Source organism: Protomyctophum bolini (genome assembly GCF_963924005.1).
Source record: "Protomyctophum bolini genome assembly, chromosome: 4".
In the NCBI taxonomy this organism is placed as follows: domain Eukaryota; kingdom Metazoa; phylum Chordata; class Actinopteri; order Myctophiformes; family Myctophidae; genus Protomyctophum; species Protomyctophum bolini.
The window spans coordinates 28,408,143-28,425,252 of record NC_137865.1 but is presented as its reverse complement, the minus strand read 5'-3'; the positions used below and the strand labels follow the sequence as shown (position 1 = coordinate 28,425,252).

Sequence of the window (17,110 nt, the reverse complement as noted above, 5' to 3'; positions counted from 1 at the left end):
GTCTTCTCCATTTCAAGACCACAGTAGGCCCACACTACATTCTGTTAAATTCAGTGTTTTATATTGGAGAATTGTCTTTATATCTGAATGATGCTGCCGTTACTTTGTGTGTATGTTAGAATATACTTAAAGCTACAATCCAGGACTTACTTTAATGAATGAAATGCTATGTTAACAATCTGTATGGCAGAGTATGTTAAAATATAACTAGCACATCTGCAGTGATGGGAGAAGTTCTCCCTACTCTTCAATTGAAAAATGTACACCTGGTGTCAGGTAGGAAACCTACTCACAATCTCAGTAAAGTTATCCAAAGCAGATCGTGCACCGGGTTGGACACTATAGATGGGCCGCAACCTTTTTTGTAGGTCGGACATTGTTGTAATTACAACAGACCAAAAACGTAAGGATTGTAGCTTTAAAGGAATATATGTCCAAACGTATATGTTTACTTCAGCTATTGTTAAAGACGCTTCTCCCCAGCATCTCAACACTTGATGGAGCATAGTGTGACCTACTATATATGAGTTTGACTGACATGAAGCCAGTATGCAAATCCTCACTCATCTCATTGTTTCCTCTGTTGTATTATTGAGTGTGGGTCACCCTGTGGCAGTTCTTACTGTCCAGACAGTTACATGCATTTGTTTTCAATTATTTATGAAATTATGGTACTTCTGTGTGTTTATCCCCTATTATGACTCATTTTTTAACCAAATAGAAATGAAAGAGAGAGAAAATAAAATCTAAACTAATTACTTTAAAAAGTAATTCCCAAATACTTTTGTCTCCCTAGGGTATGAAAGAATTCAAGTGTGAAGTGTGTCAAAGGGAGTTCACTCTGTCTGCCAACCTGAAAAGGCACATGTTGATTCATGCCAGCGTGAGGCCCTTCCAATGCCACGTCTGCTTCAAGACATTTGTCCAGAAACAGACCCTTAAAACTCACATGATTGTCCACCTGCCGGTCAAGCCTTTCAAATGCAAGGTAAGGACCGGACTGCATGTATCTCAATCCAGATGAGACTCCTCTTGTAATTGAGCATGTGGACTCACCTGTCCTGTTTTCCCTTGTTGCCTCTCAGGTGTGCGGGAAATCTTTCAATAGAATGTACAACCTCTTGGGCCACATGCATCTCCATGCGGGCAGCAAGCCATTCAAGTGCCCTTACTGCAGCAGCAAGTTCAACTTGAAAGGAAACTTAAGTCGACACATGAAGGTCAAACACGGCGTCCTGGACACCTCGCTGGATCACGGTGAGGAACGCTGAAGGAAAAGTCCATAGCCACCTTTGAAACGGTTAATTTACGTGATGACATTTGCGTGGGTACGCATGTCTAATTTCTGTTAGTTGGACTCCTCTGCATACTTCATAATGCATTATTGTCACTCAGTCGGCCCCTAATGCACTTTGACTCAGCATGTACTGTAATCTACTGGCCTGAGTGTTTTGGTGCTTCCCTGTCACTCCCTCACTGTGTGTTTAGTAAATATAGCAGAGACTGGATTAGACATGCCTGTCTCTATCAGTGGAGAGTGATATGGAAGCATTGGAGGAGGTGCAATCTACGGACTCTCCTCAACGAGGCCATGTCTCTCATCTGTAGTCAGACTCACTGGCCCTCTTTCCACCAGGGTTGAAATGGTTCTATTCTATTTTCCCAGCCTAATTTTGAACCAAATTAATTGGTTCAGTACAAGTTGATTCGGAAATGGAACCAAGATATACTTCTTGCCCTGAAGTGGGAACCACAGTGATCGAGTGTCTCACTATTGTGATAGGCTATATAGTATATAGTACTATACCATAATAAAAATCACACCTTTGTGAAGTGAGGGTCGCTCTTATCATCGTACATCAACATGACGTAAAATAGACACTAACAGCCGATTTTCTCAGACACTGTAGCGTAAAATTCTCGGTTCATTGTCAATGGGAATTTAATGTTTGTGCAAGACAAAAATCACACCCGTGAAGTGAGGGGCGCTAATATATTAAAGTCTAACTCATGTTGATTAGGTGTCACCTAATCAACATGAGTTAGACTTTTGTTCTACATCACCATTACATCACCTAATTGGTGATGTAATGGTGATGTAGAACAAACGGTGCCAACACAAACATTAAATAACAATAAAGAGAAGAGACAATGACGTAATGAGGGACAATATGACGTTAATGTTCCCTTCATTGTCAATGGCGTTTTTAAAACAAACATTGAACTAAAAACAAACAATAAAAGCTGTATATAGGAGGGCCCCTCAAAAATAGACACTAAGCCGATTTGCTCAGACACTATAACGTAAAATTCTCGGTTCATTGTCAATGGGAATTTAATGTTTGTGTAAGACGAAAATCTACACTAATAGCTGAATATAGGAGGGGCAAAAGAATACGGTCGGAAACCAAAGGTATTTTGGTGGAAAAGGGGTCTGTGTGTGTCTGAAGAAATGGTGGGCTAATATTTGTGCATCTACACCTTCTCCCTCAGAAGCCCCACAAGACGTTGAGAGCCAGGACGACTATGACGACGACAGCTTCGAATTCAGTGAACGAGAAAATCGGGCGAGCAACAACACACCAGACATCACTAAACTGTCTGAAATGGAGTATTATAGCAGTTATGGGAAGGGTGGCGGGCGCTACAACACTGCATGAATTATTCAAATGACCCCTAAATTGAGTGTAAGTATGAACTTACTGTATAACAATATAGGGGATTGTGTTATTTTTGCTGTTTAAGGCATAGTGCTGGAATCTTCAAGGGCATGAAGTCATCCAGCAAATTCTGCACATTCATATGCACTGGAATCTCCTCATTTGCCATAGTCTGGAATTGTAGACTTCCTTCCTAATTGCCCATATTCTTCACCACAGAAACCTACAAATCTACTGAAAGTGTAGATTCACAAAATAGGGGAAATTATTTTTAGGAGGGGGAAAAACATCTATTGTCATTTGATTTGAAGAGTATGCTCAGAGCCTAAAACGTAATGCATATTTTATAGCTAATAGAAAAATAGACAAATAAAAGCATATGGTGACAGCATAATGCACTTACTCATTCAGACAATCCCGCTCTCTTTCAAGCGAGTCTGTTGGGTTACATTGAGGTCACATTTCAACAGGGTGAGAGAAGTCTTCATATTAATTTCACTTGCCATAGCTTATCCAGTTGCAGAGGTTAATGTACTTACAATTATCACTTTGTACTAAGTTGAAAATGCCAGGTTAAGGTCTAAAAGACCACCTAAATTCCATAGGATTTGCAATTCAAGTTTTGTTGTATTTTATTGTATAGAATGTTTCAGTCCTGGATGTTGGCTGGTACTGTAATCAGTGCATTGCACTGAGGGCAACAATATGTGAGCGGTCTGATTTTCTTAAGTTCCTGCATTAGCAAGCATCACTCTGTATTGATCTCTAGTCTATGAATGTAATTGTTGCTGTGGAATGTTTAAGATGCTAATGAAAAAAATAATCAAAATAACTTTTTAATTGTAGACCCCTTTACCAAAGAATTGGATTTACCAAATCCTGCAGCTAAGGGCAGCAGCAGTGACTTTGCCATAGCATTGTACAGGGTTGGGACGTTGGACTTCATGGGGCCCAATTGCAGATCTCACATAATTGCATTTAGGTTGGCCCTCCCACCCATTTGTAGATTTCTTCAAAAAGAAGAGAACAGACTGCGACACTGCTTCCCTTTCAAGAATCCGGTCCCATCTAGGCCTTCACAGGACAGACTGCAACATTTTTAAAAACACAATGCAAACCTTGCATTCTTATTGCAGTCCTGGTTTCTGTGTATGAATTTCAACAAGAACTGTCCCAAAAACTTTGGACAGAAATATTAAGTGCCCCTGTGTGTCTGCGAGAGCATGCCATCCATCAAACTGTACACTGGTCCAAAGTGATGAACGACAACCTCCCAACATGTGACAGGGCCGTGGACCTCACGGAAAATGATTTGGGAAATACTCAATATATTCAGTTTCTCAGTGCTTAGCTTTTCACAAACATATAGCTCTGCAAACAAAGTATCGATTAGCAAATGTTGATATAGCGCATTTAATATGAAATGCAATTCTTTGTGAATTATTCTGCCTCTGTGTTCATTCCATCAGTTTTAGTGATGATACAAAGGGGAACTACACCATGTTCAGCTTCAATGGCTTTCTGTATTGTTAGACAGTGTGGATATAATGTTGATAGAAATGTATGTAATGTTATGTACCAGACAATACTGTAAAATAATAAATTTATTTACCTTTAAAAAGGCTCACCTTTCATTGTTTTGAATTAATTCAGCTTAATTCAAGAGAGGTTCAAACAAGGGAGATTTATTGGCAATTATGCTTGACATCGGCTTCAGTCTTATCGAAGGCATAATTCAGTTATTTGAATACAGTACTTCACATAAAAAATACAACCATGGAGCAAAAAGGAGTGAAGATTGGCAGGTGGAACATCTCTCAACTGCAGAACGATTTAAGAAGTAAGCTACGGGATTCTGTTTCTACACAGTAGTAGTAGGTTTTTCTTATCCTTCAGTTGAAATGCATGTGGTTTTCTTGACCTTTTAAGTTAAAAACGAGGTACAAAAACAGGACAAGAGTATTGTCATTTCCAGGCTAGCTGGACTCTTTCAAGTCCTTCACTTGCCGAGGGCTTTGTCCAGATTGTTCTTGATGGCGTCCAGGAAGTCTGTGGTGTTGACGTAATGCTCGTTCAGTTTGCAGCTGAGAAGACAAGACAAGACAGGACAAGGGAAATCAAACTGAAACCTCAGTTCCCGTTTTCAAAAAGCATTCAACTACCGGTATTCAATGATTAATTGCCCTGCAGGCTATATTTGAATATAAACAGTTTTTAAGAGTATATAATCTTTTTTAGTTGAATTAAATGTTAACGAAAAGTAAGATCGCTTACTTGGGCAGGCCGTGGATGCAGCCTGCAAGGTCCTTGGTCATAACACCACTTTCCACGGTCTCAACACAGACCCTCTCCAAAGTCTGAGAGAACCTGCAAGGAGAAAAACAAAAAAATATTAAAATGAGCTCACACCACTCTTATATCAGCACATCTGAGCAAACAATGACAGATCATTTCAATGATTTATAAATCCCTTACTTGATAAGGTCAGTGTTGCCATCAAGTTTACCCCTATGCTCAAGACCCCTGGTCCAGGCAAAGATGCTAGCAATGGGGTTGGTGCTGGTTGACCGTCCCTAAAGACAGAGACAGGATGATCAAAGACAACCATTGATACAAGGCATAAAGATAAAGCTATTTTAATCCTTCATTGTTGCCAGCTAAGGTTTATTACAATTTTCACCACCAGATGTCACTGCAAGTACACATAACTGGTGTAACTAGGCAAAAAAAAATTATTTCCCCACTGCACATTCCTAGATTGATATTAACATTGAATAGCAAAATAGAATACCTTCTGGTGCTCACGGTAGTGCCTGGTCACAGTGCCATGGGCAGCTTCAGCCTCGATAGTCTTGCCATCAGGGCACACAAGAACCGATGTCATCAGTCCCAAGGAGCCAAAACCTAAAAGAACCTCACAAAAAAAGATAGATGTCAATCTACAACATCTTGCTTAATAAAAAAAAAAGTTAAATAAAATGGGGAACACTCAAGTTAGAAGCTATACAATTCCCTGGTGGCAATTGCTTTTATTATGATGCTGTAATGTCAGTTTGAGCGAATCTCACCCTGAGCCAGGATGTCGGACTGGACATCTCCATCGTAGTTCTTGCAGGCCCACACAAAGGCTCCAGAGGACTTCAGTACTTGGGCCACCATGTCGTCGATGAGTCTGTGTTCATACCAGATCTTCAGCTCGTCAAACTGTGGCTTGTAGTTCCTGTCAGACACAAAGCGTATCCACTTGAAATGTGTCACAGTGACCAGAAACATGGTAGTAAACATATCAACCAAATACTACAGTGACACCTTGATATTATAAGCAAATACATTTCATTTAATATCAAGTTTGTGTAGATTACAGACAAAAACAAACATGAATGGATGGGGGAAATGACAGATTGATCCACAAGGGGTGCCCTTTCAATACCTTTTTTTTTTAGCAAGTTTTGGAAACAGTATGGCAGTACAGTAACAAAAGCTATGCTAATAGGATAACATACTGGGCTCCATTTTTTGTTTGTAAAAAAAAAGAAGACTCACTTTTGAAAGATATCCTCGAAGATGTCCTTGAATCTACCATCATAGGCTTTGAGAATTGTGTTCTTGGTGCTCATGTACAGAGGCCACTTCTTGCCAATGGCATACTGGAAGCATGCGTGAGCAAAGCCAGTAATAGACTGTAGGAGAAAAAAACAGGGCAAAGGGTTACGAGTCGGAAAGGCCACACAAGTAATACAGGGGTTAACAACCTTTTGTCTCTGGGCCAGGCTAGACCTCATATATACACTAGTACCATTAGCTGACACCACCATTTCCCATAGACAGGTTGAAAGTCCCAGCGAACAGTATGACCTCCACTGTTGTAAAACCAAACAAACTGTTGCCTTGATATCCGCAAACAAAACAGTGTTTAGGCAGGATCACATGAGGTGAGTGCACCCAAACCTGAGTTTCACGGAGCGCTACAGACACCACCACATGCAGGTTATACTTATTCTACGCATGTAGATTGTTACTCAGAAGCAGGTTTTACATTGCAGTGGAAATATAACTGTGCAAATATTAACTTAATAACAAACAATTGGATTATCAATAGTAGATGCAAATTTATGAATAATATACTTTCAACCGACCTTGTCGGTTTGCTACAAAAATGACAGCATCTTAATTATCGATTAATTGCGAACGCAGTGAGCACTTACTATGAGACCTAGCAGATCATGTCTGTCTGTCCCGCTATCCAAATATGGAGTGCGTTGCATCAGCAATCACTCAGCTCCATATATGGGCACAAAAGGGGCCAGGTCCACATATACAGTAACAGCGGGACAGACACGCAGAGACAGACAGACAGACAGACATGATCTGCAGGGTCTCAGCTGCGTTCGCTTCCCGCGTTTTCGCGTCTTACTGGTAATATCTACAAGCACACAACGGTTCATAATGCGATATGTTGGGTTCTTTCAGATCTGCTCATTTGGTCCAAATTCATTATAAAAATCACACCCGTGTGAAGTGAGGGGCGCTAATATATTAAAATCTAACTCATGTTGATTAGGTGATGTAATGGTGATGTAAAACAAACGGTGCCAACACAAACATTAAACGCCATTAACAATAAAGAGACAATATTACTAAACAAACTCAAAAAATAAATGAATATGTCGTTGAACACCGTTTACATCTGTGTGTTGTTTCGGAAAGTAGTCAAAAACACATTGGACTCCATTGGACCCTCAAACTGTCCACCACCTCTCTCCCTCTCATGCAAGTAATTGACAATATATTAAGTCACAACACCAACTTTCTTGAGGCAGTATTGAGTATTGCATAGTTTTAAAAATAAGGTTTTCTTAATTTCCTGAAAGAAATATATTTTTCAGAAAAATGAACATTTTGGAGTTATATAGCAGAGATATATAAAATGCACTTCTCAATTGCTCGATTAATCAAAAACATAATCTAATAGAATAATCGCTAAGAAGATAATCGATAGTTACATTTTCTTCAGTAAAATCTAATGAGGAAAAAATTAAAAATAAATAGAACACACACCTCATCTGTGTTGTACATGCCCATTCCACAGCCACCAGCGGGGAAGTCATAGACCTCCCATTCCTTGCCTGCGCTGCCATCAGTAGGTGAGAAGATCATCTTGAATTTGCCCGGCTTGTCAACAACAAAGTCTGTGGCTCTGTACTGTAGTGTAGAGGGAACAATGAATGACTTGTCTTTTGTAATTCGAGGATAAAAATGGTGTTGATATGAATATTCAACAAGCCTGGGCTGTTGCACTACCAAGTCTGTCACTTTGTGAAAAACAATGGGTGTAAACCGAGGAGCAACAGAATATCTCCTGCGTCTAGACGGAGCTGACCTGATCGCCAAATGCATGTCTGCCAATGGTGATGGGGTTTGTCCAGCCAGACACAAGCCTGGGAATGTTCTTGCAAATGATTGGTTCACGGAAGACAGTGCCGCCCAGGATGTTCCTGATGGTTCCGTTGGGACTTTTCCACATTTTCTTCAAGCTGAACTCTGAAATGAAATCACAAGAGTTTTTCATTGATTGATTATTTTATTTCACAGTATGTAGAATGGGTACATTTCAAAAACGAAAGCACAAGTCAATACAAAAACTGTTACTTTGATCTGTTACCATGATAAAGCACTAAGACTTTATTACAAGTCTTAGTGCTTTATCATGGTGTCGTCCACAAAGTAACAAAAGTGACACAAAAACATGTCACAGACTGGAATCGTCTAGTACAATGTTCATGTGGATAGGTTTTGTAAACTGGCTAATGAGTACATGTCAAACACAGACTACAAGAAAAAGAGAATTATACCTTTAACCACTTTAACACAGTCGTCAGCAGTTTGGGCATATCATTATAGAGCAGTGGTTTTATAGTCGGCATTTGAGCCACAAACCACTGATGAGAATTAGCCTCTCAGACCCTAAACTTAGAATATTGTGTTATCATTGATCAAAACTAGACCGGTGCCCGGATGTAGAGCACAGAATCGGTGACAATGAAAGTTGGAGAACCATGCCCCACCTGGCTATGCAATGCCCGTTGTACCCGTGTCAGAGTACCCGTTCCACTCATCTCTCTGTGTCCCTTTATTCCTATATATGGAGTTGTGTCAGACATGCCCAAATAGACTGCATTGCATCCACGCAATCACGAAGTCACGAAGATGCCAGTTGCCGCGTGCGGCAGGAGTCTCTTCCTGGTTTTTAGACAGCTGGTGGATGGAAATTAAGCTCCACCCACGGTCCCACGCTGCAATTTGCAGCGAGGGAAAAGCGTTTCCGGTTTTCTGGCCGACGCTGCAAGCCGCAGTGTGGGTGGAGCTTAATTTCTATCCAACAGCTGTTTAAAAACCAGGAAGAGACTCCTGCCATGAGCGGCATTTAGCATCTTCGTGATGCGACTTTGTAGAAGCACCCATATGGAGTGTTGTGAGGTCAGAACAGACCAGCTCCATATATGGACCCTGAGCAGTGGCCCTGTACAGATCCCAGGCAGAGGCCTTTTGTGGCCCCACAGGGACTGCACTCCCTGTGGGGGTGTGGAACGTGTGTGTCGAATTTGAGTTACGTACATTACAGCCGTACAGAGACGTGGTGCATTTATAGATAGATAACAAGGGGAAAAAACCTGAACAATTTCAATTTCCAATTGTTTTTGTACAAGCCCAGAACACATCACGCTAAAAACGTGTTGTCAGCTTGTAGATCAGCTATTTTTTTTAAATAGTTTGGAATTTCACAAATACTTTTATAGTGGTTAAAATGTTATTACCAACAACTCTGTCCTCATCGGGTGTGATGGTGGCACATTTGACAGACACGTTGTACTTCAGGGTAGCCAGGGCCGAGTCGATGGTGACCTGGTCATCTGTCTGGTCACGGTACGGCAGACCCAGATCATAGTACTTCAACTCAACATCGACGTTAGACAGAATGAGCTGAGAAAACACAAAATGAGAATATCAGAACCCATGCACGCTTTACTCTGAAAATAGGACTACACAGGAACATTTCTGTCAAAGAAGCTATGTTTAGCCAGGTTTCCCCAACACAGCTGAACACACTGTACTCCAGGGACACTCTGAGTCAAATCATTATTTTAACGAGGTGCAAGATCTACTCCTCTAGGTACAATTTCAAGTATGAAGTATTACAGTCTGTAAAACGAGTAAGTATAGGCAATTTTATTATCTAATATCAATGCATAATAGTCCATTCATTGTGTGACGTTTTCTACCTGTAGCTATACCATGTTTACATCATTTTAACAATACATTCATCGTAAAATGACAACAAAAAATAAACATTACATAACACTGACTGATATCATCCCTATGATCCATGTTTCGTCCCAAGCCAGCACACCATCTGCCCTCTCCAAAGGCAATCAGCCAACCCCCGAGAGGAACCTCTCACAAAACCCCTCCCCCACATCATACATAATCTCACTGCCATCAGCCCCCTCCACACACACACACTCCTCCCCATCTACGTTGTCAGTCAGTGATATAAAAATAGACGAGTCAGACAGTGTGGGCTGCCGCTGTCCTGCCCCAAGGCAGGCAGACACAGATACACACAAACACACACTAATGTTTGCATGTTCACATCCCCCATCAAGTTAACACTTACTACGTACCTTTTCTTTGATGAACTCCCAGATGATCCTGGTCATTTCATCTCCATCCATCTCCACCACTGGCTGGGCCACCTTAATACGTTTGTCGGCATCTGTCATTCATACAGAAGACAAAGTAAACAGACTTTTATTTTACTACCCTGTAGGGAACAAAAAACAGTTGCCCTGGGACCGAAATGGTAGCTTCATCACTATGATCATAATTATTGCATATAGGTCAGGAAAAGATCCCTTTGGTCGGTTAACAGAGTTCCTTTTTTGATTATGGACTTCCAAATTGGACAGTGAGCCTCAAATCAGAGTTCAACACCATATTATTATCTCCAACACAATGTGGACTCTTAATGTGTTAAAGCCAACATTTGGGTGTACTAATTCAATGTCACAGGGTTAGATTGGACTAAATTACAGATTCTCTTTTTTTTTTTTTACATTCAAACTGTAGTACCAGTCAGATCTGTTTTCACTCAACTTTGGCGATGAGGCCTGCCAACAAGGAGATGCAAGTAATCAAATGAATACTGGACAACACCCGTTTTTCCTCCCGGAATTTTCGTCAGTGAGGGGGATAAATTTGTAATATGCTATTAACGGTTTGTATTCTTTTTGGAAAAATATAAAAAGATACTCCTGTGGAAAGGCTATATTATTTTACTTAAATTGACCCTATAAACAATTTAGTATTATGTAAGGTTATGTAATCCCCACATATCCTACAACAACTTCTGTAAACAGACTTCACTGTAGTATCTTTTCATAAATTATATTTGTACTTGTAGGCTGTCTGCTGTCATGAAAGTTTATAGTTAGAGAAATTCAAAGTCCAGCCGTCTGCTGTCCAGCCTCTCCCACCCCTCACTGGGGAAAATTCTGGGAGGAAAACAGAAACGGGGTGAGTTGTCTTGTTACCGATGCAAGGAATCAAGTGACTTTCTGGCCTCCCAGCCAAGTCAGTGGGCTCCAGCAACATGATACTTATATAATATTATAATTGAGTAGTGTCTGTCTGTTTGAACAAAATGGCGGAACACATTGGAAATGTACATGACCCCACATTACATTTGGTGAAAAAGATTACCATTTTAATTCATATGAAATAAGATAGCATGGACCCATGTGCATGCTTAAAGACACTCAACCTTTAACAGAGTCTATCAAGCCTTGGTAGCACCTGTCAAAATACACTCAGTTCAGTTCCCATGCTCTTGGCTAGACACATGGTCCCTGTCAGCTGAAGGTACATACTACGTAACATGGTGGATCATTGAAAATAACCCAGAGGTCAGTACAGATGTAACGTTAGATGCCCCTGTAACCAATGGCACAGTAGTGTGATAATGGTGCACTCTTCTACAAAATGTAACATAAACCTAATCAGAAAGATTTATCTTGAGTTGATACCCCCTCTTTTTATTTTCTCTCCGTTCGAGGTACTGCATATACTGTATAAATGCTGTCGCCAGTATGAACAATAAAAATCAATAAAATTAAAAGGCCCATCTTGTGGCGTAGGACAATGCCATTTTATGTTCTTCTCAAACATCGGAATTCTACTCTTTCTGCCGAGTACACAAGATTGTGTGCTGTTCTTAGAAGCAGTGTTTTCCTTAGCCCTGAAACATGACTGCCATGATGATTATCATGACAGTCATGACGTAACTTCACCCTATTTTTGGCACTCGCTGCATTTACAAGTTTTCCGTATATATAAACATTCAGATTTCAAATATAAAGTACTCACATTTTGTCCCACGGGTGTTAGCTAGTAGCAGCCCAAACGCTAGCACTGCTGCATCCCGCGTTCTTTAATAAAAAGCATTTTTGTCCGAGCGCCCCGGCTACTTTTTTCAAACGGGGTTCGTTTGGGAAATCCACAGTTGCACACCGGGAGCGCACTCGCCTATTAGTCTGTATTGGCAGGGCGGTCAGAGTACCTATATCGAACACACCGAGTGCCACCCTCCTCCCGACCGATAGGGGCGCGTAGTTGAAAGCCAATGGGAAAATAACAGCTCGGATAAAAATGCTTTTTATTAAACAACGCGGGATGCAGAAATTCTAATCGCTGGATCTGCTACTAACTAACACCCGTGAGACAAAATGTGAGTACTTTATATTTGAAATCTGAATGTTTATATATACGGAAAACTTGTAAATGCAGCAAGTGCCAAAAATAGGGTGAAGTTTCGTCATGACTCTCGTATGAATACGAGAGTCATGAATCATGGCTATGTTTTCCTGAAAGTAGTGGCAACACCAATCAAAAAAGAGCTCTGTAGTGTAGAATGAGATTGAGCCAGTGTTTGTCTAACCCTGGTTGGTTTCTGGACAATATACACAATAATCAGTTTATCACAGTGTCAATATCTTGTCAGCATTATATTTTTTGATATAATCTTTCACAGGTACATTTTCACAATAATACCATTCCACATAAATGTGTTATTTTTAATGTGTTACGTTTTACTACACCAGAAAGGTTACACCGGAAACCTTGTCAAAAGCTTAATTAGGCGATTATGAGGTTGAATATAGGCCTAACTATGATAGATATTCACCTCCTGACAGCAACTGACACTACTATTGCAAGGCATTATGGGTAAGAGTCATTTCACATTCACAGACATTCACTTACTTTCACAATGAATCTGATAGAGGGAGAGGGGAGAGCTGGAGAACTAAGTTACATAACGTATAATGTGTTCAACAAACTGGATGCAGGAGGACTGTTATAAACAAAGTCATGCAGGCTCCCCATAGCAACTGGGCATTTGTTGGGGATACGGTAGTATGCATTTAACCAGTTTTACCCTGGTGTCCCATGTTGGGCCACGTCATTGTATATATATAATATATATATACACACCGGGTATATATATATTGGGCATGTCATTATATACGAAGATTTTCACAGCATTTCAAAAATATCATGCATAATCTAAAACCTCATAAGCAACATGCTTGTAGATGGTTATTTTCACTTCATGTCATACAAGAAAATATAATATATTAATATTATGCTCCGATACCATTTTTTCTGACCTAGAACGAACTACTCAACAGTACTTTAAAAATAAATTAATTTGCCAAAATGTACCAGCTGTATGTACAGCAATCAATCAATGAATGTTTTAGTATCGGGTCAGAGTATCAGGACCTTTACCGATACACAGTACATGATGGGTAGGGTAGGGTGCCGATACCGGCAAGTGAACTTAGTAGATGCACTTTGGCAATGGGAATGGGTTCTATGCATATGACTGGTTGGTTGTACCACTTTCCTGCACAGTTGGTGATTCTATGATTTGCCACTTCCAATATCAGCATATGATGTATCACAATGATGCGCTCAGACAATGTGAAGAAAATTATCCCACATATCACTGTGTAGACTAGTGAAGGTCATTAGCTGATAGCTGTAACTTCAGATAGGAGTTAGGACAGAGTAAAGGACAAATCCAAAGGAAAGGAATCTAAAGGAATCTGTGGTGAGCCTTTCAAAAAAGACCAAGTAACCAAGACGTAGCAGAATGAGAAGAAATATAATATATTTAGAGGGGCACTGAGAGGTTTGTGGGCACACTCAATCAGTAAAGCTCCTGGCAAAAGACAATGCAACATGTGATGGGAATAAGACACAATCAGATCTGCCACTTTGACAGCCATAGCCATTCATTTTTGAAAATCTTAGCCTCATTCATAACATGAATATGCTTCATTGATGGTTGCTGGGGATTTCATCCATGATATGAGATTTTACAATGATACGTTTGTTTGTACAGTGTGCATTGAAAATATAATTATATAATATGCATAGCCCAATAGAGACCAAATTTCCCCTTTGGCTTTGAGGATAATGAAGCTTTTCCTTACATTACTATACTTTCCACTTGTAACAAAGCACTCAAGTTAGAACAGGTTTAAGTTAACATCCCATATTTCACACCAAGATAAGATATAAAGATCAGACAGATCAATTATGTAATACTATGATCTCTTTAACTTTGTCTATAATGACAGCAACGACAGTAAATCTCATTGTTCAGAAAATATGTGTTGTGTAGTTTTAACACTGACAAAGCCTTTAATCCATGCTGAGGCCATTTGTTTGGTCAATCTTTATACTAGTGAACTGCAATGGATTATTATGAAACAGCAGTGATAGCGAGGTGACAGCTGACAGGACAGTGACAAACACAGCGCCCTTCAATTGACCCAGTATTTGGCTGTGTGTGCTCCAAAGTCACGAAAGAGGGAGGGGTTACACACCAGGTGGAGTTGTGGTGCTTTGCTTGCAACAAGGACTTTTAAGTTTATCAAAATGCAATGTCCCAGAGGTCCTGAGCACCATACAATAGCCTATTCCTTACCAGAATTAGGTATATTACACATTAACAAGACTCCAAAGTAAATGACACCTGTGACCTGTACACAACTCACCAGTTTAACATTAATAGAAAATAACGGTATTTAGCAAATGTGTTATATATAGAGAGCAATATAGTGCTATGCCCCAAATGGAAGACATAAAGTAGGACACTTGTGGCGGCCATTACTCTCCTACCAGTACCTCGTACGTACCCTAGCTGACCTTGTGGAAAAGTTTTCACTCACTTCGAAGGAAGAATAGCTTAACAAATCCGTTTAAAGGACGATAGATGCACTGACGTGGAATACTTTATTAGTAAACAGATCAACCTAAGCTACATATCATGCAAATATATGGGTATTCATTTCATTGTGATTACTTTTACTTGTACAACGGACACATGTGGGCGTGCAGATGTCATTCAAACCCTGCCACTGCCAGTAGTGCGTGGCATATGAGTTTTCTTTTCGACATTATTGGAAATGTAAAGATCAGTAGTCAAAGCTCAAATGTCAAAGGACCCTATGTTAACGATGGTACTTAAGATGCGACGGTGAAGATTATCATTCTACTTCTAAGCAAAGTCAGCAAACCACAGAAACTTCGAAAAGGCGGACAAAGACAACCCGGCTTCATCTAGGCGCCTCTATCTTTAACAGCCAAGCCTGAACGACCTGCCATATAACCATTATCATTATCTAGTCTGGCGGTTTGCGCGTCGTTGCCTGCAGATCAACAATTCAACATTATTAATATTACCGTAACGAGGCTTTTAAAATAGGCTAGGGTGAGCGCTTAACTTCGCATTCTAGCACACGAACGGGTTTTCTAGGTTGGATGATGCGGTCGGTGGTTGCTAACGTTAGCCGTCGTTAACCTCCATCCTAGCGCCGTGGATGGCTTAGCAGCTGTGCGATCACTGCGATCAGATCAGGTTGTTGAACTCACAGTTCCTTTGTTGGAGAGTCTGACAAGTGGCCGCCGGGGCAAGCACCGCAGGGTTCTTGCTGAGAGCTGCAGCAGACCTGGTGAGAGAGCTGAGGACCTTCAGGTATCCGGCCATGTCTTTGCCTGCCCGTGTGTCACTTACAGTGGATCCTCGACAAAATTCCGAGCAAAGAGGGGCCGAAACAGTACCCGGCTCCCGGCAATATAGTCAAGCACAACCCACTGTGCAGTGTGCGCTGAACGCTACGTCACATTAATGGCAGAGGAGGGATCAAACATGCTGGGCCCCAATCAGCACCGAGGAGAGGAGAGCAGAGCTTTCGTATTATTCTTCGATCTACAAGATCGCAAATATATCGCGTCGGCGACGAGTTGTGATCTTGTAGGTCGGCTAATTTGCTGTCTAGTAAAATCATGCGATTCAAATGTCATAATTGTATGAGAAATGAGAAATACATTCCATGGTGGTGTTATTGAAACATTTCTTGATTTTATAACTTTTGTATTGTAATCATTTTAAGTTAATTGAATTATTGTAAAGTTAAACTACTCCTCAGTCGGCTTTAGGCCCCTGGAATGGAATCTCCTCTAGCCTGGGCCCCACATTGAAAACCAAGACAACATGCTCTGAATCGGATCATGTGATCTATGACATGTCAGTTGAACACAATTATTGAAGACATACCTTGGCTCTTACTGAATATGTTATGCATGTACACTAACTAATAATCAGGTAATTTTATTCGCATAGAAGTTGGCAGCGCAGAGCCACGTTCCCATGTCCCAACTCTTTGGAGGCTTGCTATTTTTAGGTGGGGAGGGAACTTGCCATACTGGGAGAAATATGGGAAGTGTGTGCAGTCAAACCTGGAGGTGAGCCAAACAACAGAGCCAACCCTCAACTCTCAAACCAGACAGGTCACCTCCGTCTCCATGTAGACTAGCTAGAGCATTACTAGAGGACATGAATGACAAACTAGCTACAACATTTTACAAACAAAACAACAATGTTAATAACTTTAACTTCTTCTTGTCTTCTTGATTCCTTGAGAGATACATGCACAAGTTCAACATTCTTTAGATTGTTTTGAAGGTCAACAAAGGTCAGGTGATAAGGTCAGGTGATTTTGTCCTTATTATGCAACATGGGCTGAAGAACCTGAAGAAAGTGCATAGGAGACAATGTATAGGCCTATATGACAATCTTATTACTGAGTGTCAGCAACCTTTGAACCCTTGGAATGTAAACAGTCCCTACATTCCCCCCATGCCCCCACCTTCACAGACAGTATGAGAAGATATCGCCAAATGTCAGTAAGTTCATATCAGCATAATAAAAGGTGCATTTCAGAAAAGGAATATGCTTTTATAACTAATCTTAGTTCTTACTTAAAGGCGAATTCCATGCTAGAAGGCTTTCTTACCTTTATTTGTAGTTGTTACGTCCCCAA

The 17,110-nt window shown here is 40.5% G+C and overlaps 2 protein-coding genes across 3 annotated transcripts in view; one reads left to right on the top strand and one right to left on the bottom strand.

The window, feature by feature from the left end:
• Positions 1-4,190, top strand: part of znf710a (zinc finger protein 710a) — an 8,617-nt gene extending 4,427 nt beyond the window's left edge. For both annotated transcript variants that reach the window (XM_080762349.1, XM_080762348.1), the window contains exons 3-5: positions 797-988; positions 1,086-1,257; positions 2,494-4,190. In XM_080762349.1, the coding sequence (XP_080618475.1) occupies positions 797-988; positions 1,086-1,257; positions 2,494-2,660 (531 nt within the window). In that variant the 3' untranslated portion in view covers positions 2,661-4,190. The remainder of the gene's footprint in view (positions 1-796; positions 989-1,085; positions 1,258-2,493) is intronic.
• Positions 4,191-4,325: 135 nt separating this feature from the next.
• idh2 (isocitrate dehydrogenase (NADP(+)) 2) lies at positions 4,326-15,872 on the bottom strand. Its single transcript, XM_080762350.1, has 11 exons — positions 15,660-15,872; positions 10,343-10,434; positions 9,476-9,641; positions 8,041-8,201; positions 7,719-7,862; positions 6,204-6,340; positions 5,729-5,880; positions 5,452-5,564; positions 5,136-5,233; positions 4,935-5,027; positions 4,326-4,744 (listed from the first exon to the last, which is right to left on the bottom strand). The coding sequence occupies exons 1-11, from the start codon at positions 15,772-15,774 to the stop codon at positions 4,660-4,662; spliced, it is 1,356 nt and encodes a 451-aa protein (XP_080618476.1). The 5' UTR covers positions 15,775-15,872; the 3' UTR covers positions 4,326-4,659.
• Between the last annotated feature and the right edge of the window lie 1,238 nt (positions 15,873-17,110).

Excerpts from the sequence above, each read along its gene's own strand:
- idh2 (XM_080762350.1), bottom strand. The coding sequence starts at position 15,774 with ATGGCCGGATACCTGAAGGTCCTCAGCTCTCTCACCAGGTCTGCTGCA. Across the intron at positions 6,341-7,718 it reads GCATGTACAACACAGATGAG|TCTATTACTGGCTTTGCTCA; the intron begins GTGTGTGTTCTA and ends TTTCTCCTACAG. Across the intron at positions 5,028-5,135 it reads GGCAACACTGACCTTATCAA|GTTCTCTCAGACTTTGGAGA; the intron begins GTAAGGGATTTA and ends TTCTCCTTGCAG.